At 55.5% G+C, this 26,018-nt stretch overlaps 9 protein-coding genes across 9 annotated transcripts; 4 read left to right on the forward strand and 5 right to left on the reverse strand.

Moving 5' to 3' along the window:
- Positions 1-417: 417 nt before the first annotated feature.
- On the forward strand, positions 418-2,573 carry M409DRAFT_70212 (uncharacterized protein; the record flags this gene model as incomplete). Its single annotated transcript, XM_033818627.1, has 3 exons — positions 418-768; positions 849-1,377; positions 1,429-2,573. The coding sequence occupies 3 exons, from the start codon at positions 418-420 to the stop codon at positions 2,571-2,573; spliced, it is 2,025 nt and encodes a 674-aa protein (XP_033661556.1).
- A 345-nt stretch (positions 2,574-2,918) lies between these two features.
- On the forward strand, positions 2,919-5,165 carry M409DRAFT_70213 (uncharacterized protein; the record flags this gene model as incomplete). The annotated part of the gene is made up of 2 exons (XM_033818628.1): positions 2,919-2,940; positions 3,070-5,165. The coding sequence occupies 2 exons, from the start codon at positions 2,919-2,921 to the stop codon at positions 5,163-5,165; spliced, it is 2,118 nt and encodes a 705-aa protein (XP_033661557.1).
- Positions 5,166-5,360: 195 nt separating this feature from the next.
- M409DRAFT_28809 (uncharacterized protein) lies at positions 5,361-6,813 on the reverse strand (the record flags this gene model as incomplete). Its single annotated transcript, XM_033809188.1, has 2 exons — positions 5,361-6,191; positions 6,244-6,813. 2 exons carry the CDS (start codon positions 6,811-6,813, stop codon positions 5,361-5,363), a joined length of 1,401 nt encoding a protein of 466 aa, XP_033661558.1.
- Positions 6,814-7,138: 325 nt separating this feature from the next.
- Positions 7,139-8,020, reverse strand: M409DRAFT_28810 (uncharacterized protein; the record flags this gene model as incomplete). The annotated part of the gene is made up of 1 exon (XM_033809189.1): positions 7,139-8,020. One exon carries the CDS (start codon positions 8,018-8,020, stop codon positions 7,139-7,141), a length of 882 nt encoding a protein of 293 aa, XP_033661559.1.
- Positions 8,021-10,999: 2,979 nt separating this feature from the next.
- Positions 11,000-11,997, forward strand: M409DRAFT_59708 (uncharacterized protein; the record flags this gene model as incomplete). The annotated part of the gene is made up of 3 exons (XM_033814272.1): positions 11,000-11,487; positions 11,579-11,804; positions 11,866-11,997. 3 exons carry the CDS (start codon positions 11,000-11,002, stop codon positions 11,995-11,997), a joined length of 846 nt encoding a protein of 281 aa, XP_033661560.1.
- A 429-nt stretch (positions 11,998-12,426) lies between these two features.
- On the reverse strand, positions 12,427-15,307 carry M409DRAFT_28812 (uncharacterized protein; the record flags this gene model as incomplete). The annotated part of the gene is made up of 6 exons (XM_033809190.1): positions 12,427-12,800; positions 12,856-13,233; positions 13,385-13,615; positions 14,285-14,378; positions 14,436-15,068; positions 15,125-15,307. The coding sequence occupies 6 exons, from the start codon at positions 15,305-15,307 to the stop codon at positions 12,427-12,429; spliced, it is 1,893 nt and encodes a 630-aa protein (XP_033661561.1).
- Positions 15,308-16,668: 1,361 nt separating this feature from the next.
- Positions 16,669-18,697, reverse strand: M409DRAFT_28813 (uncharacterized protein; the record flags this gene model as incomplete). Its single annotated transcript, XM_033809191.1, has 2 exons — positions 16,669-17,058; positions 17,114-18,697. 2 exons carry the CDS (start codon positions 18,695-18,697, stop codon positions 16,669-16,671), a joined length of 1,974 nt encoding a protein of 657 aa, XP_033661562.1.
- A 539-nt stretch (positions 18,698-19,236) lies between these two features.
- Positions 19,237-20,532, forward strand: M409DRAFT_59711 (uncharacterized protein; the record flags this gene model as incomplete). Its single annotated transcript, XM_033814273.1, has 1 exon — positions 19,237-20,532. The coding sequence occupies one exon, from the start codon at positions 19,237-19,239 to the stop codon at positions 20,530-20,532; it is 1,296 nt and encodes a 431-aa protein (XP_033661563.1).
- Positions 20,533-21,739: 1,207 nt separating this feature from the next.
- M409DRAFT_70219 (uncharacterized protein) lies at positions 21,740-23,639 on the reverse strand (the record flags this gene model as incomplete). The annotated part of the gene is made up of 2 exons (XM_033818629.1): positions 21,740-23,239; positions 23,295-23,639. The coding sequence occupies 2 exons, from the start codon at positions 23,637-23,639 to the stop codon at positions 21,740-21,742; spliced, it is 1,845 nt and encodes a 614-aa protein (XP_033661564.1).
- Positions 23,640-26,018: the final 2,379 nt, after the last annotated feature.

Here is a 26,018-nt window from a genome sequence, read left to right on the forward strand (position 1 = left end):
TTGCTCTGTAGATTTGGAGGACGGAAATGTGCAATAGGCACTGCTCTTTATACTAGCTGAAGTAGAGTTTCAAAGCACGTGCAAGCCACCGAAGCTGTCTTTCTCCGCGTGGCTCGTGCGCGGTTCGCAGCAGTGAACCTTGTTAACCTGGGGGCCTGACGTCCAACTGTCCTCTGAACCTTGAATATCCTGCCGCACAAAACCGACTTCACTTAGGCAACGACCATACACCCGGCAAGACTGTCCCTACTGGAGCTACTGCGAAGTCGATCACAGCCTATCACGAGCACAACATCGACGAGCGAGCGAGACCACTAAAGCGAGCACCACCACCCGATCCCCCCAGCAGCACCGATCCCCCCTCGATCCCACCCCCGACGAGCATGCGCATATCATAACACCCTCTCCTCTCCCACCATGGGCGCAACCCACCAACTCCTCCACCGCCTCGCGACGCGCGACTCCTCCGACCCGGACGACGACGAGAACCCCGAAGCCGGCCAGAAAGAAATCTACTCATCATGGGCGCTCCTCATCCTGATCGTGCTGCTCATCATGGCCTTCTTCATGTCGTACGTGCTGCGCAGCAAGAAGATCCAGGCGGTGCACGAGACGGTGATATCCATCTTCGCCGGCATGGTGATTGGGTTGATCCTGCGGTTGACGCAGGTGAATAGCGTGTTGGATGTGGTGACGTTTGATTATCAGTTTTTCTTTAATTTGTTGCTGCCGCCGATTATTCTGGCGAGTGGATATGAGTTGCATCAGGTGCGTTGTTGATAAGAAAGACAGAGGGGAAGAGGAGATACTGGTTGGTGTGGATAAAGCTGATATTTTTGGTTTCATAGGGAAACTTCTTCCGCAATATTGGGAGTATTTTGACCTTCGCCTTTGCGGGGACGTTCATATCTGCCATTGTGCTGGGTGTGATTCTCTGGCTGTGGACACGCATACCGCTCGAAGGACTCAACATCACATTCGTGGATGCCTTGGCTGTTGGTGCGACGCTCTCCGCTACCGATCCCGTCACGATCCTCGCCATCTTCAATACGTACAAGGTCGACCCGAAGTTGTACACTGTCATCTTCGGTGAAAGTATTCTGAACGATGCCATCGCCATTGTGTTGTTCGAGACGGCACAGAACTACAAGAGCGCAGATGAGGCTGGCAAGTTGACCATACTCAGCTTGTTTGAAAGTATTGGGCTCTTCTTGCTTGTCTTCTTTGGCAGCTTGGCGATTGGACTGATGATTGGACTGGCGACGAGTTTGCTGCTCAAATTCACGCATATCAGGAGGGACCCGAAGATCGAGAGCTGCTTGATCTTCCTGATCGCATACGCTTCGTACTTCTTCACGAATGCGATCCATATGAGTGGTACGTGAAGCATGTGGTGGAAGTCATGGTCTCTGCTGACAGCTCTTACAGGTATCGTCGCCCTCCTATTCTGCGGTATCTGTCTCAAGCACTACGCCTACCACAACATGTCGAGACGAACTCAGCTTACGACAAAGTTTACGTTCTCGCTCATGGCTCAACTAACTGAGAACTTCATCTTCATCTACCTTGGACTTTCCCTCTTCACGGAACGGGAGCTGGAATACAAGCCGCTCTTCATCCTGGTCACTCTGATCGGAATCTGCGTTGCGAGATGGTGTGCAGTGTTCCCACTTGCAGGCCTGATAAACTGGTTCATCCGCTACAGAGCTCGCAGAAGAGGGCAAGAGAACGTCGCAGAGGAGCTGCCGGCGAATTGGAAGATGATGTTGTTCTGGGCCGGCTTGAGAGGAGCAGTCGGCGTTGCGCTGGCTGCTGGGTTGACAGGTCCTGCCGGCAGAGCACTTCGTGCGACAGTGTTGGTGACAGTCGTCTTGACGGTCATCATCTTTGGAGGAACCACGGCACGCATGCTGGAGATCCTGAACATTCGCACCGGCGTGGTCGAGGAGATCGATAGCGATGACGAATTCGACATCGAACCTGTGCCGCACTCGGGAGCATTCTCGAGGAAGAATGGCTCCGCGTTTGGCCACACGCCAAAGGGCAGCTCCGTAGGCTATGGCAACGGAACCATAGGCCTGGACGACAATGTTGCTCACCGGAGTAGAGCCGGTACAGCCAGCTACAGCTCAGGCAACATTGCTGGCACACCACCAATACAACCCGACATTGAGAGACGCAATAGCTCACGGGTCCGAAGAGGCAACGACGCTCAGAACCAAGCTGAGCAAGGATTGCTATACCAAGAGGACGAGAACAACTTCAGTGACGACGAAAACGACGACCTCGATCTGCCTCCCGCAGCGCGCAGATCCCCCAAGAGCCAGCAAGTCGCCGAGGACGACCTGGGCTCTTATCCAGTATCTGGCAGCCGTGAGGGCGCTCAATCGAGCAACGCTATGACAGCCAGAGGTGCCATCTCGCAGATCTTGAACTCCACAGGCGAAGATGCGGGAACGCTGTTTAATAAGTTGGATGAGAACTTTCTCAAGCCGCATTTGCTGTTGGACCCGGGAGGTGCGTCGTCGAGTAAAGGGCAAGGGCATGGAGGCTCGAGTGGGTCTGGTTCTTGATGTATGAATGTTTGGCATGTGATGACGAGATTACCGTTGGTCACGTAAATAGCGGAAATCCTTTATTTCTCAACATACTTCTCGCCTCAGTACTGCCATTCAATGCCATCAGGGTCAACAACTGAAGTCGTTGGAACTGAGCTAGCGCACGGGCCACTTTCCGAGTGCCACTTGTGGCTGAATTTCGAGACTTCTGGTGACATTTTTTGAAGAAGCTCGACTCGACTGCAGACTCACTTTTCACGTAAGCGCCAGTACCACAAGCGAAGCGAGACGACGTCAATCGATCATAAGGGCGACGGCCCAATCTCTTGAATTTTGTGTCTGGCGAAACGTACTCTCAGAATGGCTACTACGAGCACCATCAGTATTGCGGCGTCCACATCCCACTTTGACCTCATTCGCTAACAATTCGGTAGGGGTTCCGTGCTCTTCAGCGAATATCGGTATGTGCTGCATTGAACCATTGTACGTTGCACGAGACTGAGATATCAAGGACCCGGCTTCGACGTAATCGGCCTCGCCCTCTCAGTATGGCTCGAACTCAAGGTGACCATCGGCGACGAGAAATCCTCTGGAGCGCCCTACAACTGCCGAATTACCTATGAAGGACTCGGCAAGGAGGGTGTGTCTCTTGATCCCAACCAGAACCTCATCACCCAGACGGCGCTGTACGTCCTGCGCTGTCATGAGCAACGAGCTTTCCCTTCGAACACGCATGTCCACATCGTCAACCCGATTCCTTTGGGGAGAGGACTGGGATCCTCTGGAGCGGCGGTGGTCGCCGGTGTGGCGCTGGGGAGCGAGGTAGGCAAGCTAAATCTTTCCAAGGATCGGATCCTGGATTTCTGCCTCATGATCGAGCGGCATCCGGATAATGTTGCTGCGGCGTTGTATGGTGGGTTCGTGGGGAGTTATCTGAAGGAACTCAACCCGGAGGACCTCAAGCGGAGGGAGATTCCCCTTGCTGAGGTGCTGCCGGCGCCGCAGGGTGGCGAGGACACGGGGCTCAAGCCACCTGTTCCGCCGCTGAATATTGGCAAGCATATTCGTTTCCCCTGGGCGAAGGAGATTAAGTGCTTGGCTATCATTCCGGACTTTGAGGTTGCTACGGCTGATGCGCGGCGAGTTCTTCCTACTTCGTATGAGAAGGCGGATACGATTTACAATCTTCAGAGAGTGGCTTTGCTGACCACGGCGCTCGGCCAGAGCCCACCTAACCCAGAGCTCATTTACGACGGCATGCAGGACAAGATCCATCAGCCGTATAGGAAGTCTTTGATCCCTGGCTTGACTGAGATCCTGCAGTCTGTCACTCCCGCGACACATCCTGGTCTACTTGGTATCTGCTTGTCTGGCGCTGGTCCCACTATTCTGGCTCTGGCCACGCAGAACTTCGAACAGATTGCGGATCACTTGGTACAGCAGTTCAAGAAGGAGAATATCTCGTGCGAGTGGAAACTCTTGGAGCCGGCTTACGATGGCCTTACTATCTCGCAAGAGACTACTTCGCAAGTACCAAGCGGTGGCATGACATACGCAGATGCCGGTGTCTCGATCGATGCGGGCAATGAGCTCGTCAAGTCCATCAAAGCTGCCGTCGCATCAACACGCAGACCCGGTGCAGACGCTGAGATTGGCGGCTTCGGCGGTGCGCTTGACCTCGCCGGCGCAGGATACCAGGAAGCACCCACACTCATCCAAGCCATCGACGGTGTCGGCACGAAGCTCAAGATCGCCTTCGCCATGAACGACTTCTCCACCGTCGGCATCGACCTCGTGGCTATGAATGTCAACGATCTAGTCGTGCAAGGCGCCGAACCCCTGACCTTCATGGATTACTACGCCTGCTCGACCCTCAACGTCCCCGACGCCGTCTCCTTCGTCGAAAGCGTCGCCAAAGGCTGCAAAGAAGCCGGCTGCGCACTTGTCGGCGGCGAAACCGCCGAAATGCCAGGCATATACCAAGGCAACGAGTTCGACGCCGGCGGCGCAGCAACGGGCGCCATCAAAAAGGGCCAAAAAGTCCTCCCGCTCAAAGACGCGATGCAAGAAGGCGACGTCCTGCTAGGCCTGCCCAGCAACGGCGTGCACTCCAACGGCTTCTCTCTCGTGCGCAAGATCCTCGAAAAGAAAGACCTCGACTTCACCGCCCCTGCGCCCTGGGACTCGACGAAGACCGTCGGCTCAAGCCTCCTCACCCCGACAAGAATCTACGTCAAACCGCTCCTCGCCGCCGTGCAGCAAGACCTCCTCCTCGGTATGGCGCACATCACGGGTGGGGGGTTGGAAGACAACATCCCGCGCATGCTACCCAAGCACCTCGCTGCGGAAGTGGACGCTTCGGCGTGGCCGGTGCCGGAGGTGTTGATGTGGTTGAAGAAGGCCGGGAATGTGAGCAGTCGGGAGTTTGCGAGGACGTGGAATACTGGGTTGGGCATGGTGATTGTGGTGAGGGAGGCTAAGGCTGATGAGGCGACGAGGGTGTTGGAGGGGGCTGGGGAGAAGGTTTATAGGGTGGGACGGTTGGTGAAGAAGGAGGGGGAGGGGGAGGGGGTTTTGTTGCAGCAGTTTGAGCATTGGGATCGGTAGAGAGGAGCCTTATAACCTGGGTTTTAGGGTGGAATGTGCTTACTTCTGGGGTTGGGGTGATAGATTATAGCTGGCATGTGAAAACTGTGGCTTTGTAGCAAAAGAAGAAGAAAAATGCAATCGCGCTCAGATGGATGAACACTCTTGGCCGTGGATGAGGTCGCCTTCGGCACCCGACCAACCTCTGCGTCCACTCTACAACTGATACCTCACTCCAACCCCATTCTCCTCCCCATGCCCACTAACCTCCGAACCTTCGTTCAGAATCTTCCTCTCCCCCCTCCAATTCCCCACTCTCAACCCAATATATAACCCCATCATCGCCAAAATCGCCAAACAACTCATCCCCACCCCGACCGAAAACCCCGTCCGATACCCGGGCGCCTCCTCCGTAATATACACATTCGAAGAGACCAACGCCCCGCAATTCCCCACCGCGGTCGTCATCGCGAACGCCACGACGCGTTTATACCCCTTGCCGACATTAATCGCGTTCCACACGACCATGATGGGCATGACGATGTAGCAGCCGGATGTCATGAAGAACGTGCCCATGTAGCGGACGTGGACGGCGTGGGGGTAGGCGAGCTGGAGCACGAGGCCGGTGAGGTTGAGGAGCGCGCCGAGGAGGGCGAAGATGTAGCGTTGGTGCAGGCGTTCGGAGGTGTAGGCGCAGAGGAGCGTCAGGGCGAAGGCGGTGCAGTAGACGGGGATGGAGTGGATTTGGGCGGAGACGGAGGTGTAGCCGAGGCCTTTGAGGATGGAGGGGAGGAAGGCTGCGATGGAGGAGACGTTTTCTTGCGCGCACATGTAGACGAGGGTGGCGAGCCAGATTTTCCAGTCGAGGAGGGCGGCGAGGACGTTTGGGCGGAGGTTGTCGTCGTTGGAGATGAGGCCGCCGTCGAGGCGGAGGCGTTCGAGAAGGATGGCTTTTTCGTGGCCGTGGAAGAGGGTGGTTGATTCGGGGAAGTTGGGAAGGAGGACGTAGGCTAGGCCTGCCATGACGACGGTGATTAGGCCTTCGACCTGGGAGTCTTCAGTCAACTTGCTCGTCGTCTTGATGTGGTCGAGCACATACAATAAATATCCACCTCCACCCAGCCAACCCACCAGCACCATCGGCCTTCGCAAGCGCAAACGACAAAAGCCCATTGAACGCACCCGCAATAATCGCCCCGCTGAAGAAGAACGCATACCTCTTCAAAAACTCATCCTTCTTATAGTACGACCCAATAAGATACGCAGACCCAGGCACGAACCCGGCTTCAAACACACCCATCAAGAACCGAAAAGCCACCAGTCCCGCATAGTTCTTCACAAGCCCCTGCGCCCCCGCACAGACTCCCCAGAAGACCATCATCCCAGCCAGGCTCTTGGGACCCAGGATCCTGAAGACGATGTTGGCGGGGATGCCGAAGATCATATAAGCGATCGTGAAGACCATGACGGCCATGTTGTATTTGTTGCCGGTGAGGTCGAGGTCGACGTCCATGCCTTGGATTTTGGCGTTGGCGATCCCGCTGCGATCAGCGAAGGAAATGATCATGAGTAGCCACAGCATGGGGATGAGCGTGAGGTCGAGTTTGCGGAGGATGCGCTTTTCCGTCTTTGGGTCGAGGATGATGGCGCTGGAAGGAGGGTTGTCCATGTTGTATTGGTTTGAGCTCGTGGGCTTGGTAATTGGGTCTATGTATTTCGAAGTCTCTCGGTTGTGGGTGTACCTGTCGTGTTGCGAGGAAATGAGATCGAAATTGAAGGTTGTTCGAAAGCGAAAGTGTCACATGGCGCAAACGCAGGAGCGCTAGCGTTGCGGCTTGGCATCGGAGTGAATCAGTCGCGCCTTCCCCTCCGGTCGAAGTTCTCAGCCGCCCAGTTCGACGAACTATAGAGCCGTCTATATACTGTCGCAAAGCCGAAGGTTCATACCTGGTACACGGCGCCACGATACCTGTAGCCGTTTTCACCATTGTCGCTCACTGCCATGCCAGGTCCGGTTCTTCGTCAAGCACGGGGTCATCGAATTGGCCAGACCATGAAAAGAAGTAGAGGTCGTCGAAATGGTTTGGCACGTCCCAATATTGGCCTTGCTCGACGATCGGGTTGACTATCACCTCTTGGCGTGTTGTATGCTGGTCCATCCACTCTAGCCGCTCCAGGCTCGAGTTGTGGGAATTGACTTGACGGTGGCCACGTCGATCTTTCCGTCTGCTAATGCGATTGACGATGAGGTTCGGATTGAACCGTACTGTGTTCCTGGCAAACTCGATACGGGCACAAGCCATAGTCCGCGCCAGTAGATCTGGCGCTTCGCCTTCAACAAGGTCAATCGGCATGAGCTTCTGGGATGCTTTGGCACCGAACTGCCAGACACTTTCTCCCGCGCCAGTCTTGAGATGATGATCTGCGCTGTATTCAAGTAGCAGAGTGACGATTGGAATATGACCAAGAGCGACGGCAAGATGCAGTAGACTCTCGCCCCTGGCGTTTGTTTGGTTTGGAGTTGCACCATTTTCCAGGAGCTGTTCGACTACGTTTGTCATTGATGGTAGGTGATCATCTGTAGCGCGACAGCTTTCAAGTACACCACATATGGAGGTCTGGGTGTTATAATTCACCCCAGACGGAATGGATGCTTGATCTTCCGACACCAAACGGGGTGAATGTGGTCCCGCAAGCTCCTGTTGCCCAACGTGAAGTCCTGATTGCTTGATCCAGGAAATGAATTCCTGGCTGTAAATCAAGTCGTCGTCGTCGTCAAATTGTTCGGTAGCCCAGTAGGCGTTGGAATACGTAGCTTGCGATATCGAAGTTCCTGACGAAGCCGCATTCTGCGTGCGGTTGTGCGGATGGTCCATCCCTTGGACTGGTATGAGAGACCTCAACCTGTCTTCGAAATGCTCGATACGTAGTCGCCTGCATCTCAGTCCGATGCCTTTGGGCAGCAGAGTCAGAAAGACGGGCGACGCTTGGATCATATCCAAAGATCTCATGCCAATGATTCCTCCACGTTGATTTGCTGTCACGTATGAGTGCACTGATCAAGCCTGAGGATGACACAAGGCATGACTGACCTGGGACCATCGCCACTCTCTCTTTTTAATGCTTTGGCGATGTCATCAAACTTCATGTCTGTGTGTATGATCAAGATGATCAAGTGTAAGGACATCTGTGCCGTCCACTTGAAGCGAGGTCTACCGCCAACTTTGGAGGAGGCTTCCTCGCCGTTGGGGTTTGCAGGTGGCCACTGGAAATCATGGAAGATGTCTTGTTCACGCCATAGCTTATGCGGTCGAAATACTCTTCGGGAGAATGACATCCTCGTGGCTTTGAGCTTTTGTGCATGGCCTTCGAATCGGACAACAGTATGTTAGTAGAGCCAGGACCTTTGAATGCAGTTAGAAATGAGAGTGGCAGACGTTGGTGCAAGAAGAAAAGGACTCAAGAAGATATGATCCGGTCTTGTAGCTTCAAACAGCCAGTACCAACCCACGGCAAGATGCAGACGTCGACAGCTACGACTGCGGCGACGCCCCGCAAGCATCCCATGTGGCACGGCGGCGTCTGTCTGTAAATCCTTCCAATGACTTGGAAAGCGAACCAAAGGTTGTGCCACAATTCTTCACACTGCCAGCTCAACGATACACGAGCATAGCAGGGACATGCTGGGTGATCTCGCGCTGACAGGGCACACGAAGACCACCTTTGGGGCCCGCTAGACACCCGACACTCGAAGGATGGATTAGCGCTGGCACGTAGGTCGTGGCAGACACGCTACAGGGATGGGGCCTTTGGTATTGCTTGCTGAAAAGCTCGTGGACGGAGGGAGATTTTTGGAATGAGGCTCTGCAGCGCGCGTGATGTGTGGGCCTTTTGCTTCTGAATGGGTAGATGAGGGCTGCCAGGATTGTGAGATCCACTGATAGATGGCAGAGGCAGTGCAGCAGCTCCATTGACCCCAGACGTCGGCTCCTGCGCCGGTTAAAGCACGCGCGGTTACTTGTCTGCAGGACCATGGCCTCACAGTCGTCTGAGGCTGCGGGCTGCGGCCAGTCATCAATTCTTCATCAGCAGTCGTCGCCAGCATCCGGCCCAAATGTGGGTTGACAACGCAAGCATCCAGCGGACACGGCGTGCTGTCGTGCAGCTGCATGTCTCATGGTACGTCACGCCGGGGCCTTGCGACTCTGCTTCGAATGGCAGCTTCACCTCTGGAGACTGTGTGCGGGCGCTGCTTTATAGCGAGGGAATGAATGCAATCTCGAATTAAGGTATCCGATTGGCCTAGCTTGAGCAGGTTTTGTGTTAGAACACTCTAATTCACGATGTGTGGTGTCCAGCGGTGGTCCATTCATCGATCGGCGAGGGCGGGTAAGGTGGATGTTAATCCGGGTGGGCTTGCAACGACGACGACTCGAGCAAGCTCGATTGGAAATCGTATTAGAGCACGACATGCCCAGAACGCTCTAAGGTTTCGAGTTGAGAGTGCCGTCGCGGTCGTGAGAAGACGGCCTGCGAATCGGCACTGACCAACGAGCTGTCAAGCGGTGGGAAAATGTCGTATCGAGCGCCAGCAATACCGCAACCTTCAGCAACGTATGACAAACGCATCGTGGTGTCCAGCAGGCACCCGGGCAACAATGAACATCATGGGCAGACCATAAGACATGTCGGTGAGCGTCTCAGTGTTGGTGCGTTGTACCATCCTGAAGTTTGCAAACCTCGCTTCCGGGCGTCTTCCCAATGCCAGCGACGGGTACAAATAGAAGGACGCCCACACCGTCACCAACCTCATGTTGGCGGAACTGCAAAATGCTTTGTTGACCAGAAGCTTCAAGAAACGCAGGAGGAACCTGAATAGAGGCCAGACCCCAGACTCCCGTAAGTGCTTAACGATGATAGTGGTCCATGGCAAGAGGCCTCACTTCTTCATGCTAACCAAGGTAGGCGATATCCGCGAGAAAGATCCGCTTCATGCAGCAGCGAAGAAGGTGTGTAACCACATTCCCGGCGTTCAACTCCAAGCCACCTGCTCAAGCATTTCAGCGCCGGCAACTCGCCGACGGAGCCGACGCCGAGCAGCCCGGAGAAGAAGAAATCCCAGAATCCCAACGAGAAGATGAAAGCATGGCTCAGCTCATCCACAACCACAGAGTCGTTCAATGGTCTTGCTCATCCAGGCCGTGAGACGACTGAGCAGCGACAAGCCCGGCTTGAAGAAACCACTCGGAAGTGTGAAGAGAAGCTGGCAAAGTGATTCGGAGGATGCTCCGCAGAACAACGCGGATTCCGATTTGGGTGGTGTTTCCAGGGAGGTTAGACGCTGTAGCTCGTTGCGAGTGTTTTTGCTGTTTGGTGTCCCGCAGACCTGGGAAAAGGTCGCGGATGTGCGTCTGTTACTGCAGGTATGCTTGCATCATGCTAGGCGTTAGGCATAGCAGAGGTATACAACGAGTTTAAGCGAGCCACGGTGACCTCGCGTAGACCATGCTTCAACGCATGCAGCTGAGGTCGAGCTGTCCAAAGTCCAATGCAGTGTGACCGTGGCGTCAGCAGAGAGCCAAGACAAGGATCAGACGCTGATCGCAGGCTCAATAGTAAGAATTGTGAATCGAAGAGTAGCGTCGAAAGTTGCAGAGCGAGAAGAGGTGAAGTCAACGCGCTCTCAGCACGTGCCGAGTGCCTAACTTCCGACGCGCACGTGACATCGTCGAAGCTCACTCGAGAGCAACCTAGCGAGTAGTACATTGTCACCTCAACCCCGAAAATCACGAGACGAAAACGTGTGTACGATGGTCGCCCTCCAACAACCCTCATAACCACCGAATTCCGCCAAAATGTCCAAACCCCTCCCCCCAACCCAAACCCCCCAACCCCCCTCCGACATCGACGACCTCTCCAACCCCAAACTCTCCGTCTCCTGCCTCGACTTCCTCCTCATCGAGCTCGTCCCGCTCGCGCAAAGAATCACAGACCAACTGCACGCGCGCGAACAAGCGCTCATAGACGAGTTCAAGAAATCCAAAATCTTTCATCAAGACATTACACCTTCGACGTCCACATCCACAAAAGCGACGTCGACGTCGAATGATGAGGGCAAGACGCTGGGACAGGGACAGGGACAGAGGGATAGTGTGGGAGCGCCGCCGACGGTGACGGTGACGGATGGGACGGGGTCGTCGTCGGCGTCTAAGGGTGGGGATGGGACGGCGACGAGCACGACGGGGTTGGGGACGGCGACGGTGATGGACGACGAGACGCGGGAGGCGGTGTTTTGGAGATTAGACGGGTTGGGGTATCGAGTTGGGCAGGGGCTGGCTGAGCGGTAGGTATGAAGCACCCACTCTCTCCCACATCTATACTTACCACCACCCTCCCCCCTCCGTTGAAACAATGAAACTGACATGCCATCCAAGCTTCTCCATCGGCAAACCCCGGCCCCAAACCCCTCTCGACGCGATCAAATTCATCTGCAAAGACCTCTGGACTCTACTCTTCCGCAAACAAATCGACAACCTCAAGACCAACCATCGCGGCGTCTTCGTCTTGACGGATTCGAGATTCCAGCCGCTGAGTCGTATGAGTATCGATCGGAGGGCGGGGCCCAGAGCGGTGGATGATGCGTTGCGCAGGGCGCAGACGGTATGTTTTCTGACTTTGCTGCCAGTTGACGAAGGTTGATGATAGACTGACATTGGCGTAGTACCTGTATTTCCCCTGCGGCGTCATAAGAGGCGCCCTGGCGGGATTGGGCATGGAAGTCTCGATCACTGCAGAAACGACAGAGATCCCTGCGGCGACCTTCCAGATCAAAATGAAGGGTTCGAAGGCTTAAGACGACGAACTTGTCTAGCCCGCTAATGAGAGCACGTAAATCGAAGCCGTCGGCACTGCACAGATCAGTCCGTATACAAGACATTGCAGCACGCAGTGTCCGTGAGTGTCCACCCACCGCTACAATGGCACAGAGACGCACATGCCTGGCAAGAACCTCTCACAACACTGGAAGTATAGCCAGCCAGAAGAGAGATGAAATGAGAAAATGTCTTCAAGCAGCTTTTGAATTCATTTCACAGGCTATGCTTTCCCCTGTAATCCGCTATGTACCGGTGACTTCGTATCTCATTTCAGCTTATCGAGGACTTCGCTAGCATGGCTCTTGGGCCTGCAGCTGTCAGTGTGTGCCGTGTTGGAGAACGCTTGTTACCTGGAAAAAAAGTCAGCATCATGCTGACAAGCACTGGACATGTATATTCTCTTTGACTCACTCCTTCTTTGGTGGGTTGTGGACAAACTCGACACCCTTCTCGATGTTGCCCTTGAGACCCTCGTAGGCCTTCTGGAGAAGCTTCTTCTCGTAGTCGTTGGCCTCCTTGACGATGTTGTGCGCCTTCTGGGCACCATCCTTGCCGAGCTCGACTGGGACAGAGAAGTACTCGAGACCAGTCTCCTTAGCGATCTCGTCACCGCCGGTAACGCCTGGCAGGTAGACGAAGGTTGGCTCGACGATTCCGGTCTCGCCTCTGGCGGCCTTGATGACTTGCTCCGCGAAGCGGAAGCCAGCGTAGGCCATCGAGAGAGTGGCCGATCCCGCACCATCCTTGGCCTTCACGACCTCGTCACCACCGAATTGCACACCTGTGGATCACATGTTAGCCGAAGCTTGAGGTCGGGTGAAGTCGGAGGCACTTACGGTTGGTGAGAGCATCGAGCTTGTCGGCGGGAATGTTGACCGAGGGCTCGGCCTTGGAGAAGAGAGGGACAATGGTCTCGCCAGAGTGACCGCCAATGACTGGGATGCGGGTCTTGGATGGGTCCTTGGTGCCGGTGAGTTGCTGAACGAAGGTCTCCGCGCGGACAACGTCGAGAGTGGTGACACCGAAGAGCTTCTTTGGGTTGAACTTGCCCTTCTTCTTGAGGACTTCGGCGGCAATGGGGACAGTGCTGTTGACTGGGTTCGAGATGACCAGGATGAAGGCATCTGGAGCGTTGTCCGCGATACCCTCGATGAGACCCTGAACGATGCCGGCGTTGATCTTGAACAGGTCGTCACGGGTCATGCCAGGCTTGCCTGTGAGGCACGTAGCCCATTGTCAGTGTATATCGCTCTCACATGCTGTCGTTGCTCTGCTCTGCTCTGCTCTGCTGCTGCTGCTGCTGCTCTTGCTCATGTCCTTCCTCCGGCCGCATAGAAATCACGCAATTGCACAGTGTCTACTCACGTGGAATACCAGCTGGGATGATGACAATGTCGGCATTCTTGAAGGCCTTGGCCATGCCGTTGTCCGCTGGGAGGTAGCCATCGATCTGAGCGATGGAGGAGATGTGCGACAAGTCGGCCGTGACACCTGGGGTGTTCACGACATCGTAGAGCGAGAGGTGGTCGACGAGCGGGCTCGCCTTGAGGAGCAGAGACAGCGGCTGGCCGATACCGCCGGAGGCACCTGCGACGACTGTGCAATGGGTCAGCGTGTGCTCGTAGTGGACATCATCACCGCCTCGCCAATGGTTGAGCTGGTAATGGACGATGGTGGACGGTCTTGTTGGACGGGTGCCCCGCACTTACCTGCTTTCACCATGTTGGAGCTTGTGGTGAGTGGTTGAGTGGTTGAGTGGTTTCAGTGGTGCGGGTGATAGAGTGTGGTATGGAGAGAAGAAGGACGGAGCTGTGGAAAAAGTTCTGGACAGCTCTCGCGGTGTTTGGAGTCGGTGTGTGTTGAGTGAGTTGAGTTCAGCGGCTGCACGAAGAGGTGAGTTTGATGAGGAAGGTGGGGGGGAACGCACGAGTTGCCAGGGTCTGTTCCGACCCGCTCACTTCACTCTTCGCTTCACTGTCAATGCAGGAACGAGAAAGGCGGTCGGAAGTGAAGGAATTACTTTCTGTATCGTTTCGTGCTATTTCAATGCCAATTGCTACGTGCCCTGGTCCGTCGCCCTGTAAAGATAGTTTTCACCAGGCTCTCAATCAATGAATCAATGAATCGCTCACTCCTCCAGCCCACGAGACAACTCCACTGTATGAATGCATGCTTGCTTGGCCACAGCCTCATCACAGCACAGGAGCAGAGGGTTGATGGGAGGGGACAGCGGTGGACACTAGCCGTTCGCGTACTCCTGCTCACCGTCTGCGTCCTGATCCTCCACGCCACCACTCTGGGGATCTTGCCGGTACGGCTGGCCCATCTGTGGATGACCCGGTTGTGGGGGTGGGTACATCTACGGCTGTCAGCTCCTCAGCGTCGTCTAAACACGTGGTTTTGGTGTGTGACTTACGGTCTGCTGTGGCATTCCCTGCATCTGACCCATTGGATACGCGCCTTGCTGTGCGTACATGTTAGGATCGAACATCTGTCCGCCTCCGTACTGTGGTTGCTGTTGTGGTGGCGGGTAAGCACCCATCTGCTGCTGGTACTGCGGCATGTGCTGTTGGTCCACGCCACCGAACTCGCCGCCCATTGGAGGCTGTTCTTGAATCTGTCCAGAGCCACCCTGCGCCGGATCGGGAACAGTGTACGTGCCGACTGGAGTGTACTCTGGACGCCTCTTGTGCTGTGGAGTCGCATCCTCGCGAGGGACAATGTCGATGAGGAAGTCGAACATGTCGCTCTTTGCCAGGGCCGAAGCAATGTCAGATCTCTGCAGGGTGCGGCGCTTATTCTCCTCAGCATGGATCCATGCACGCATCGTCAGCTCCGTGATGAAGATGTCGCAGCCCTTGGCAAACAGAATCGGTGCTTCAGCACTTATCATCTTCACCTCTGGATCTGCCTTCATGACCTTCTTGATCCGGGCGAGAGGCAATTGATGCAGCTTGTAGTCGTGGTCGTCCGTCTCCAGCCGGGTCACCTGGTTCTGCCAATACGTGTTGAGGATGTCCCGATATGGACCGCTCAGACCTTGCGACACCTGCGATCACGTCGCTCAGCAATTGTCACTCCTCGTCCCGCATGTACTCTACTTACATTCTGCCAATGACCAGTGAACGTCTCTGGTGGAGGCGCATGACCCTGAGCCGCAATAGCAGCACTGGCTCCGTAATGCCCACCATGGCTCTGATCGTACAATGGCGTGCCATTCTTCCCATCGTATCTCTTTGGCTGTGCGGCAGGCACTTGGCCAGGCGGAGCACCGTACGGCGTCTGCATCTTCGAAGGATATCGGATCGCGAACGTTCAGATGCAGTCGACAACAACAGCGCAAAACGTCCCAGTACCGTGCTTCCCAGTGACGTTGTTGCGCGCGCGCCGGTCTCGCAGTGGGCTTCTTCGAGGCGGTGACTGACTGTCGCAAAGCCCGACCTTCCTTGCTGCTCTAGCTTCCTTTCTTTTTCTTGGTCGCCGTCGCGCGGTGATATGGATATGAAATGATGATCGCGTCGTCGCGAGGAACTGCCATGAAATCCAACGTTAGCCAAAGACTGCTTCGTCAAAGCGCATCGACAACGAGTGATGGATCAAGGCGCGCGCGACATGGGTCATTGCTGCCAACTCGCAGAGCAGCGACCCCAGCGATGGCAGCAGTCGCGCGGCGAACGCGCTCCAAGTCGCGGCGGCGGCGGCGGTGCGACGACCTGGAGTAAACAAAAACATTATTAGCACGTACAGCTCGTTGTCCAGTCCACGAATGAGGTCCGGTTCCTTGTCCCAGGCCTCTACGCGATAGCCAATGATGTAGGAGCGCGGAAAGGGCGATGAAGAAACCAATTAGAAAGCACGACTTCCGATTTGAAATCCCGCAAGCTCGCCAAGGCCGTCACGTGTGCGGGCGGAGGGCGGGGGCGGGTCTTTCAGAGCTGAAAGTGTCCCGAGCGTGCTGACGGTGTAATTGTTGAGATCACAGTATACAGCAGTATGAAAGAGCAGAGATGGCGATGTTGGTTGGAGAGGACGGAGGTCTGATCTAGTCGGAGAAAAGACAATGCATCCTGCACAGAAGCACGCACGCATACGCCCACCTACGCCCACACTCCCACACTGACACTAATGACGCATCTGCAAGACGAGGCCCAGCCAACATGTTTTCTCGCTTCCTGGGGCAGCGTCGCGAATGGGATCAAGGCAGCGCAAACTCCTCGACGGGGAAACGTGAACAAGTGATGAGCTGGCATGGCCTGCATAACCACGCAGAAAAGGATCATCGGGACTCCCGTGCCTGCGCGGCTGTCGACTATCCGCCCAATGCGTTGGCAACAAGTCACAATGTACTTTGTTGTTGCATCTATCTCCGCTCTTTTGATGACATTGCTACCTTTCCGCTCCCGTGTGTCGCTGCTGCGAACAGAAGCCAAACCAGCACGGCATCACCAAGGAATACGAGCATTCGGTCCCGACACGGCGTCTCGTGCTCGTTGTGCCACCGGCCTGCCAAAATCCCACGTCCCTACCCGCACGTGCTCCACGTCCAACCGCTAGCGTCCCCTTATGCACTCGTCTGCAGGTGCCTGCAGTTTCGCATCGAATTTCGGGACGCAATATGCTGTGCGACGGTGACGATGAGGACGCCGCTCTTACTCTTTGTCCTCCTCCTTGCCCTCGAACGCTGGCAGGTGCTTCTGCACGTCGCTCCATGACTCCTTGCCCTTGACCATCTTGCTGATGGCTTCCAGGATCTGGTCGAGGCTTGCGCGCACCTGCTTAGTCGAATCTCGATCTCTGAGCGTGTAGCTGTTGTCCTCCAAGCTCTGGTAGTCGATCGTGACGCCGAATGGAATGCCCAGTTCGTCGTTGCGAGAGTAGCGCTTGCCGATACTAACGCCAGACTGGTCGACTCTGAAAGAGATGGATTCATCGTCAAGGCGCTGCTCGAGCTCTGCTAGCGAGGACGCAAAGCGCGTGTCCTTCTGCAGTGGCACGACCAAGACCTTGATCGGTGCGACGGTAGGCTTGAACGACATGACCTGGGATACACGTTAGCTTGTGCATATTTCAGGGGTTGGAATAAGGCGGACGTACCGATCGTGCTGCGTCGCCCTCTCTCGTCCAGTAGGCATGCTCCATCAAGCTGTAGAGGATACGACCAATACCGAACGATGGCTCGATGACGTTGGGTATGAATTCGCGCATCGTCTCTGTTCTGACTTCCTTCTGGATGGCCACGAGGTCTTTCTCGAGCTCGACCTTGCCCAGTTCAGGAACTTCTACCTCCACCTTACCATCCTTCTCCAAGCTGATACTCAACTTCTCCTTGATGTCTTGAGTCAAGTCATCAAGCGCCTGCTGTACCTTGCCAGCATCCTTCTTGAACTTCGGCCCAGACTTCTTCTTGTCGAGCTGCGCGACATACTCTTCCACACGCTTTGGCTCCTTGAGGGGCTCGCGGATGTGGAGTGGTTGACCAGTGGCCTTCATGTGTACGCTCAAATCGTACGCACTCCGGTCAGCACAGCCGACGCACTCAATCCAGCCGTAAGAGCTAAGCAGTTCGCAGTCCCAGCAGTCAGCTGCGTAATGGGCCATCTCGTTGGCCATGTGCTGTCTGAACCGCAGCTTCTTCTGGTCGACACCGATCTTCTGCATGAAGAGCATGATTCTGACGAGGAAATAGCCAAGCGTCTCGTTGTCCACGAGCTTCGTTGCAACGGCCTCGCCGATGGTCACCTCGACAGGAGTCGAGCCACCAGCCTGCTGGACGTCCCGTGAAAGAAGAGGTAGCTTCACGTCCTTGACTGACGCGAATTTAGGGTGCTTCTTGCCACTCTCCGGGTCGACGAAGTGCTCAACCTCAGCCATGAGGAATTCTCGTACTCGGAGCAGACCAGATCGTGGAGAAAGCTCGTTACGGAAAGAGTAGCCAATAGATGCGGAGGCGAAGGGGAGTTGACCGTCGCTGAACTCGACGAGCTTTTGGAAAGACAGGAATTGACCCTGAGCAGTCTCAGGCCGTAAGAAAGCAGGCTCCTTTCCAGAAGCACCAATCTGCGTCTGGAACATAAGGTTGACGGCTACAGGAGGCTCAACCTCGTTGCCGTTCGACGGGTTTCGAATATCATGCTTCTTGATAATCGCGCCCATATCATCGCCCGTCTGATCATCGAGAGTGGCAAGAAGATGCTCGTATTCCTTGACTTGAGCATCATCAAGCTTGACAGCAGTCTTTGCAGCCTTTGACTTCTTTTTCTTCTTCGGGTCTTCAGGCTCATCGCTGACATTCTCACCACGAGCAATTCGATCTCCCTTCAATCTCTCCTCGATCACATCCTTGATCAAGTGGTCAGAGCGCAGAATCTCTCCAGTCTTGGGATCCTTGCACATGAAATCCGCGAACTTGTCCACGTGGCCAGAAGTCTTGAGGACTTGGTAAGGCGTAAGCATGGAGCACTTGAGCGACATCATCTTCTCTGCTCGGATGAAGTGGTCTCGCCAGATGTTGATGACTTCGGCTTCCAAGGTCTCGAGGGGAGGGCCATAGTCGAAAAGACCCTTGGTAGCGCCATAAGGCTCAAAAGATTGCCAGAGGAACACCTTCCGTCGCAGCAAAGATTCGAAGGCGCCACGGTCAAACTCTTGCCCGGCCAAAGTCTTGTAGTCGGTCGCCATGGTGGGCGCTGTTCCTGTGTTGCGTGTCCTGACTTGGAGTTGTGCTCGTCGAAGTGGCGTGGAAGTAGAAAGTGGTCGCGTGCAGCTGGGAGACTTTAGAGAGGGCCTCGACGGATGGGTTGTATTGACTGTATTGGAAGTCCAGGTAGTGTTGGCTTTGATGAAGCTCCTTAAATCTTGGAAGCCCGTGACTCTTACTAGTCTTGGAGAGGGCATTCAACAAGGAAAATGAGTCAAATGAGCTTCAGGGCCGGACTCAATGGTAGAGTAGTGAGTGCGAGCGAGTATCCCAGAGGATGAGATGTATTTTCCAGTATCCCTCGAACAGTTTCGTGTTGAAATTGATGTTTGACAAGACAGATCCGAGTCTCTCGTCCAAGTGTTCTTTCTTCTCGAAACACATCCCACTCAAAATTGGCGCACGGGCCTCCTCGCTTGAGTTTCTCCACGCGGAAAGCTTCGCCGACGACCGAAGAAAAGTTCCAGATTGACGTCGCGTCTTGGACATCGATTTCTCGACAATCGCACATAAAACCACCATGCCGTCGTTCAACCCAACCAAGATCGGCAACAAGATCAAGCGACAAGAGCAACATCTCAAGACCAAAAAAGCGAAAGAGAGCACGAAACGAGACGAGCGATTGCGAAGAAGACGGCACGAGGACAAGAACCCGCATTTGAGGGAAGAGCGGAGATCGAAGAATGTGCCGCAGACGATAGATAATAAGCGGACGTGGGATGAGTTGGAGGTAGACGAAGAGGATGATACGAGGTTGGGGTTGAGCGTGAATGTTCTTGATCCCAAGCGGAGGAAGTTGGAGAAAGATGCGCCTGAGGAGGAGGGAGATGGATTGACCAGCGAGAACGTCGAAGCCCTGGAGAAGTTACAAGAGGAAGAAGATGAGGAGCCAGAGGAAGACGACGACCACGACAGTATGCTGGACTCAGACTCCGAGGTAGAAGGCTCAGGCGAAGACGAACCCACTTCAAAAAAGCGACCCGACCGCGCCCCCAGCGAAGCACCCTCCATCGCCCCCTCAGCAGCACCCTCAGCAGCACCCTCAGCAGCGACAGACCTCACCGTCCGCCCCGAAGCCCTCAAAGCCCGCTTCCCCTCCCTCTTCTCCGACGAACCCAAAGACCCCAAAATCCTCATCACAACCTCCATAAACTCCACCCTCCACCACGAAGCCTCGCTCCTCACCGCCTTCTTCCCCAACAGCAGCTACATCCGGCGCACCGCACACTTCCACAGCTACAAATACAGCATCCGCGAAATCTGCGCCTACGCCTCCAACCCCGAACGAGGCTACACGCACGTCGTGCTCCTGAACGAAGACCTCAAAAAACCCAAAGGCTTCGACATCGTCCACCTCCCGGCGGGACCCATGTTCCACTTCTCCATCTCCAACTGGATCCCCGGCAACAAACTCCCGGGCCACGGAAACCCGACCTCCCACTTCCCCGAACTCATCCTCAACGGCTTCCGCACGCCCCTCGGCCTCCTAACCGCACACCTCTTCAAATCCATCTTCCCACCCCGGCCCGAAATCCAAGGCCGCCAAGTCATCACCCTCCACAACCAGCGCGACTACATCTTCGTGCGCCGCCACCGCTACGTCTTCCGCGACAAGCGGGGCAGCGAGAAGAGCATCCAGGGCAGCGACGGCAAGCCCATGAAAGGCGTCGAGGACATCCGCGCGGGCCTGCAAGAGTTAGGGCCGAGGTTTACGTTGAAGTTGCGGAGGGTGGATCGTGGGATTCAGAGGGCGAGTGGCCAGGAGTGGGAGTGGAAGGCCGGGGATGAGAAGGTGAGGACGAGGTTTAGTTTGTAAGATGTGATTAGCATCATCTTCTTCAATGCAGTCATTGTGACTCGGGAAGAAAAACTCGAATGATGAGAAGTCAAAGAATCTTCCATATCCACTCATGTTCTTCCGGTATGTCTTGTCTTTCCATTAAAAAGAACTACTAATCTCTCTCTTGCACACGCACCATCTAAGAAAGCAATCTCAAAAAGCGTCACTACAGAAAGCAGGCGAAAAAGTATGCTGAACGACAATAAAACAATGCATTGCATTTTTCGACCGTTTCTTCTTGGATCCCATCACCATCACCATCAGTAAGCAACAAAAGCATCAAAAGCAAGCAACATCATAATACACGCAGAAAAGGAGGCCATGAAGAGCAGGAGAAGCGAAGAAGCAGCAACAAGCAGCGCGAGCAAAAAACCTCAAATTTGCAATTCTTTTTCCCAATCAAAAAAGCATTTTCTCCAAGAATCTGCCCGTTTCCCAGAACCTGCATCATGTCGAACAAGCCTGTCTCACTCCTTTCAGATTCTCACAGCAGTGTCCGTCCATGCCCATCCATCCACTGTACGGCTCTGCACACGCAAGCGTGAGCAAAGTGATGCAGTTTCTGATATCTCCATCCCTCCCATCCATCCCCCCCTCCTCCTCCTTCCATCCAATTCGCTGTGAAGCGCCATATTAATGCCAAACAACGCAGAAAAAAAAAACTTCAATCAATCAACAGCTTACAAAACACACATTCAAAATCAATCAATAGCCGGTTTTGCATTATTACCAGGGGGTTCTTTCTTTTCTTTCTTTCTTTTCTTTGTCCAGTCGGTCGGTTATCGTTCTTCCGTCTCTTCTTCTTTCGAAGTCGATGCGTCGTCATCGTAGCAGATGCGAATAATGTCAGGGTCGTTTCGCACGTGGCGTGGCGTTCCTTCGTGAGGTTTGGGCAGCGAGCTCCATGGGTTGTCTTCTCTACTTTTTGTCGTGGGTGTTGGGGGGAATTGTGGTTGGTTTTTGGTCATATCGGTCGTCCGATCATCAGGTCTTGATTTCGTCGTTGTCGTCGAGCTTCGTCCGAGTACAAAAGGCGGCGGGTGTCGACAAGTGACTGTCGATATTCGCTTGCCTTCTCTACTTTCGATGCTAGTCATGCTTCGTTCTCTTGTGGTCGTAAGTCATGCTTTCATGGGTGGTGGTGGATCAAATCAGTCGCTGCTCACGGATACGTTCGCCATATCTAGTGCTCGACCGTGATCTCCGCAGCGCTGCTTTGCTGTGACAGCTCGTCACTGTTGCGTTGGACATGGCCATTCTGTCTTCGGGGGAAACCTGCACCTCGCTCTGGGATGGGGCCGCGTGGCTGGCGTTCAGGACCGCCTGGCAGTCCACCACGAGAGCGGTCATCATAGTTGGTGCTGAACGATCGGTTGCTACCGATTGGGCCTGGGTTCTCGCGATCCCAAGATGGGAATCCTCGCAGACCACGAGGGCTGCCGCCGAAGCCAGGTCCAAGGTTCATGTTGCCAAGGCCGTTGATCAAGTTGGTCGTGTCGCCACGGTCAGCGAGGCTGGAAGTGGGTGTCATTAGTGTGGGCGTGTTAGATTGCGTAGTATCTCTGCCAAATTCTTGGAGCCGAGCAACGTTGTTGCTGAGAGCAGCTGGGAAGCTTGCGGTCGAAGGTACGGGCGATGGTGTGTAGGAACGCAGGTCTGCAAAAGACTTGGCCGATCGAAGTGGGTTGCCAGCAGCGAGACCTCCGGGCGACTCGTGGTATCCAAGATAACCAGAAGCTTGATGACGCAGGTTCTGGCCGCCGTAATAGTTCTCGTTGGCACGAACGTCGCTGAAGTCGGTGGTGGCTGCCCTGTTGAGAGCTCGTCGTTGATCGTTTTGCAGATTCGGGATGGATGGCATGGGCGGGCTCAAGCGTTGTCTGCCCTCCTTGTAGACGTGCACAGCTCGTCGATCTCCTTCACCCTTTGACATGTGGCCAAGCCCCATGTGGTGTGCGAGGGTATGCACAATTCGTCGCTCTGGAGGCGAGAGAGTGGGCGTGAACACCAAAAGATCCCTTGCAGGATCTTCCTTGAAGATGAGGAGCTTCGAGTAGTGCTGGAGAGCTTGAGGGTCGTTCATGTCTAAATCGACGCCAGCGTTAGGGTCGCCGAAGGAGCTGGGCAGACCAGCGCCAGGGCCCATCTTCTGGTTGCGTGCAGAGACCGGCGAGGGTGAGCCAGCAAGCATGCGTGATGACAGAGAAGATGCAGATGCCTGCGTCTGCAAAGTCTGCGGTGCCATCGGTCGATGTTGCTCCTCCAGCTGGCCTCTCCGTTCTCTCTTCTCACGCTCGATGCGTTCGCGTTCCGCAGCTGGCAACATCTTCTTGTACTCGACTCTCAACTTCCGCCCGTTAAGCTCGAAGTGGTTCATCGCGTCAATGACCGTTGCCGTCTCTTCTGGGTTGGTGAAATTTGCAAAGGCCAGGCCTCTGAACACGCCGTTGTCGAAGTGATAGTTGAAGGCATACGGGAGGGGTAGGCCCATGTCAGTCATGATGCCCACGAGCTGTTCCTTCTTGATGGCGAATGGGATGTTCTTGATGACGATGGCGGTGGGTATGAGCTCCTCGTCTGGCTCAGAGCTCATGTCCTGACGTCCCATGCCCGGTCCACCAAGACCTCCCAATCCCCCCATGAAGGGGTTCAGCGGCATCTGCTGGTTGTCGCCCATCCACTGCTACACCACTGTTAGCTTTCGCAGGATTGTCCACGACCAGGTTTTTTGAACTTACCGGTGGCAGTCCTGAGCGACCGCCGCGTGACGGAGGCTTCCTCAAGCTGGAACCACCCAGTCCGTTCAGGGTGTTGTTCTGGCCGAACGCGCCAGCATTCCATGACTGGCCACCCATATCGTAGCCATTCCCATAGCCACCCACAGTCGCGTTCCGCATATCGTTGAACCTGTTCCCACCATTGAAGTTGGCGTGATCTTCGGCAGTGTAGAGGCCGGACGGAAGGTGGCCGCAGGCTTCGAACTGCTGGCGCGAGGTCTGGCGGTGGAGGGAGTTTTGGCGGTTGGAGGTGGGGGAGCGATTCGACGGGTTGTCGTAGTACATGTCAAAGTTGTGGTTGTTCATGGCGGCGGCGCGGCGTTGCAGAGGTGCAACGGGGTGTTGCGGTGAAAAAAGCCTGTCGATGCTGGGTTGCTGGGTGTAGCAGGACGCCAAGCTCCACTAAAGGGTGCTATGGTGTCGGGGTGGTCGGAGGTGGTGAGCGCTATGATACAGGGCACGCTGGTCGCTGAGAGCGTCGCGGGCGGTCGAGGGCGAGGATGCAGAGGGCCGCGGATGCGGTATTAGGTGCAGCAGCCAGCGGACGGGTGCGCAGAGCGTGGGTGCAGTATGTGGGCGCGGCCGGATGGGCGAGTCGTGGCGCGCGGTCGCCAGACAGACAGCGGCGGCGAACAAAGAACGTCGGTGGCACAGGAGAGCCGGCGGCAGATGTGCGAGGGGGAGCGGTGGGTGTGTCGAGGGCGAGTCCTGTGATGATGCCGTCGAGGCGTGGCGGCGACGCGCACCAGACGATGCTTGGCGAGGCAGACGGTGCAGGGAAGGGCGGGTTGTTGGAAGCAAATTCGGACGGGGATCCACCTGAGCAGTGAAGCCCAAGCACGACGCGCAGCAGCAGACGCTGGGGATGATGCTGTCGGCGCCGGTATTAGTTCCGCCTGCGGTGGTGATGGGGGAGGAGGCGGTGGTTGCGGGCGGTGGGTTGTATCACGGACGGCGCGTGAGGTGGTGAGGTGGGAAAAAGAGCGATGGGGTGTGCAGTGCTTGATGAATGAGGAGCAGGGTTCAGGCTGCTCAGGAGGTCATTAGTGACTGCATCCACACCCATCCACCGGTAACGTTACGGAGGTGTAAAGGGGCAGGCAGGACGGTTAGTCCAGGGCGTAGTATCGTGAATTAGTTCTGCTGCCATCCTGCGCCGTTGCGGCCACGATCTGTGCTATGATCATATAATTTCACGGCCAGCCCAACAAGCTTCACCCACAGCCTGTCCCAGCACCCTCCCTCCTCTCCCTGTGGCCTCGTCTGCAACAGTGCTAGTCTCTAGTAGAGCGTTTGTCGACCCAGCGTCCCGGCGAGCACAACGCACGTCGCCCAAGCAAAAGTGTCAAACGCTGTACCTTTTCTCCGGTTGGCTGCGCAAGCGGAGCCATCGCCTCCAATCGTCTGTTCATTCTTCGTATCTTTCTGGCTGCTTGCTGGCTGCTGGCGGCGGGCCTCTGCTTCGGCCACCGCACTGCCAGCGAGCCATACCACCAGCTGGCCCTCCGTCTGCCGTGCGCGAGGAAAAATCTACCAGACTTGCGCTGCATCCAACATGGATAGCTGGCCCCTAGCGCACCGCGTGCAGGTGCTTCGCTGCGTATGAGCAGCATGCAGTCCGCAAGCGATGGACAGGCGTGTCTCAGTCGTCCACACCAATGGCAGCCGCCGCGATACACCCTCCCGCCCGCGACCGCCACCACCTGCTGCACCTGCTGCACCTCTCCGTCGTCAACATCTGGCCTCTCCCTTCGCCATCTGGATCGACGGGCGCGGATCGCTGCACGAGGACAAGGAGGATCCGGCCCGCTCCCCTAGAGCTGACTTCCCATGTGCGCGACGAACCTCCCTCACCTGGCTGGCGTTGATGATGGCTGGATGACTGGCGCTGCCTTGATTTCATGGTCCTTGGTCCGGGTCGGCGAGCAAAAGCCGCAAAGAACCGAAAGCCAGCTTACAACCTTCTTCTCGGTCGGCAGACGTAACCTTCCACGACCCATGCCCCTGCTTCTCGCATGCATCGTGCTGCGTCCGCGAGAGACATACTGCGTCTTCCTTTGCTTCGAAATGAGGGGTCGCCCACCCTAAATCCCGATCGCACAGCAGCAGCAGCTTCGAGACGAGTGTTGCACCGCCATGCGCGACCAACTGCAAGCAACCTTGTATCACCTCCCGAAGCAAAGCCTCCTGCTCTCTCGCTGCCTGCCTGCTCGGCTCAGTCTCGGCCTGCCGCTCGCCGACTAGCCCTCGCTACAGCATATGCCACCCTCCATCACACCACCATTGGACCTAATGCTGTATCTTTGTGTGATGCGAGATACCATCACGCATTTTCATACCGTCAGGTGACTTCATTTCTTTGAATATAATGAATTGAACATCTCTCGCGTGCGCAACAGCTGGTGCATCTCCAATATATCCGAAGCCGTTGAGCTAGAGACAGACGGCAAAAGTGGATGATACTTTTACCTATCATTTGCACCTTCCCGGCAACCACCCTGGACCTGTCAACGGAAGCATGCCTGGAGGAACTGTAGCTATGAAACCGATCTGAAACCGACATGTCGGCTGAACGACAAATGAAAAAAGAGACCCGAGATTTTCAAGTTGCACGGTCGACGGTTGTGGGCCAAGTCTCCACATGTGGCCATGCTTTTCAACGGTAACGACTAACTTGCAAACGTA

Source organism: Zasmidium cellare (assembly GCF_010093935.1).
Source record: "Zasmidium cellare ATCC 36951 unplaced genomic scaffold M409scaffold_46, whole genome shotgun sequence".
NCBI lineage: Eukaryota > Fungi > Ascomycota > Dothideomycetes > Mycosphaerellales > Mycosphaerellaceae > Zasmidium > Zasmidium cellare.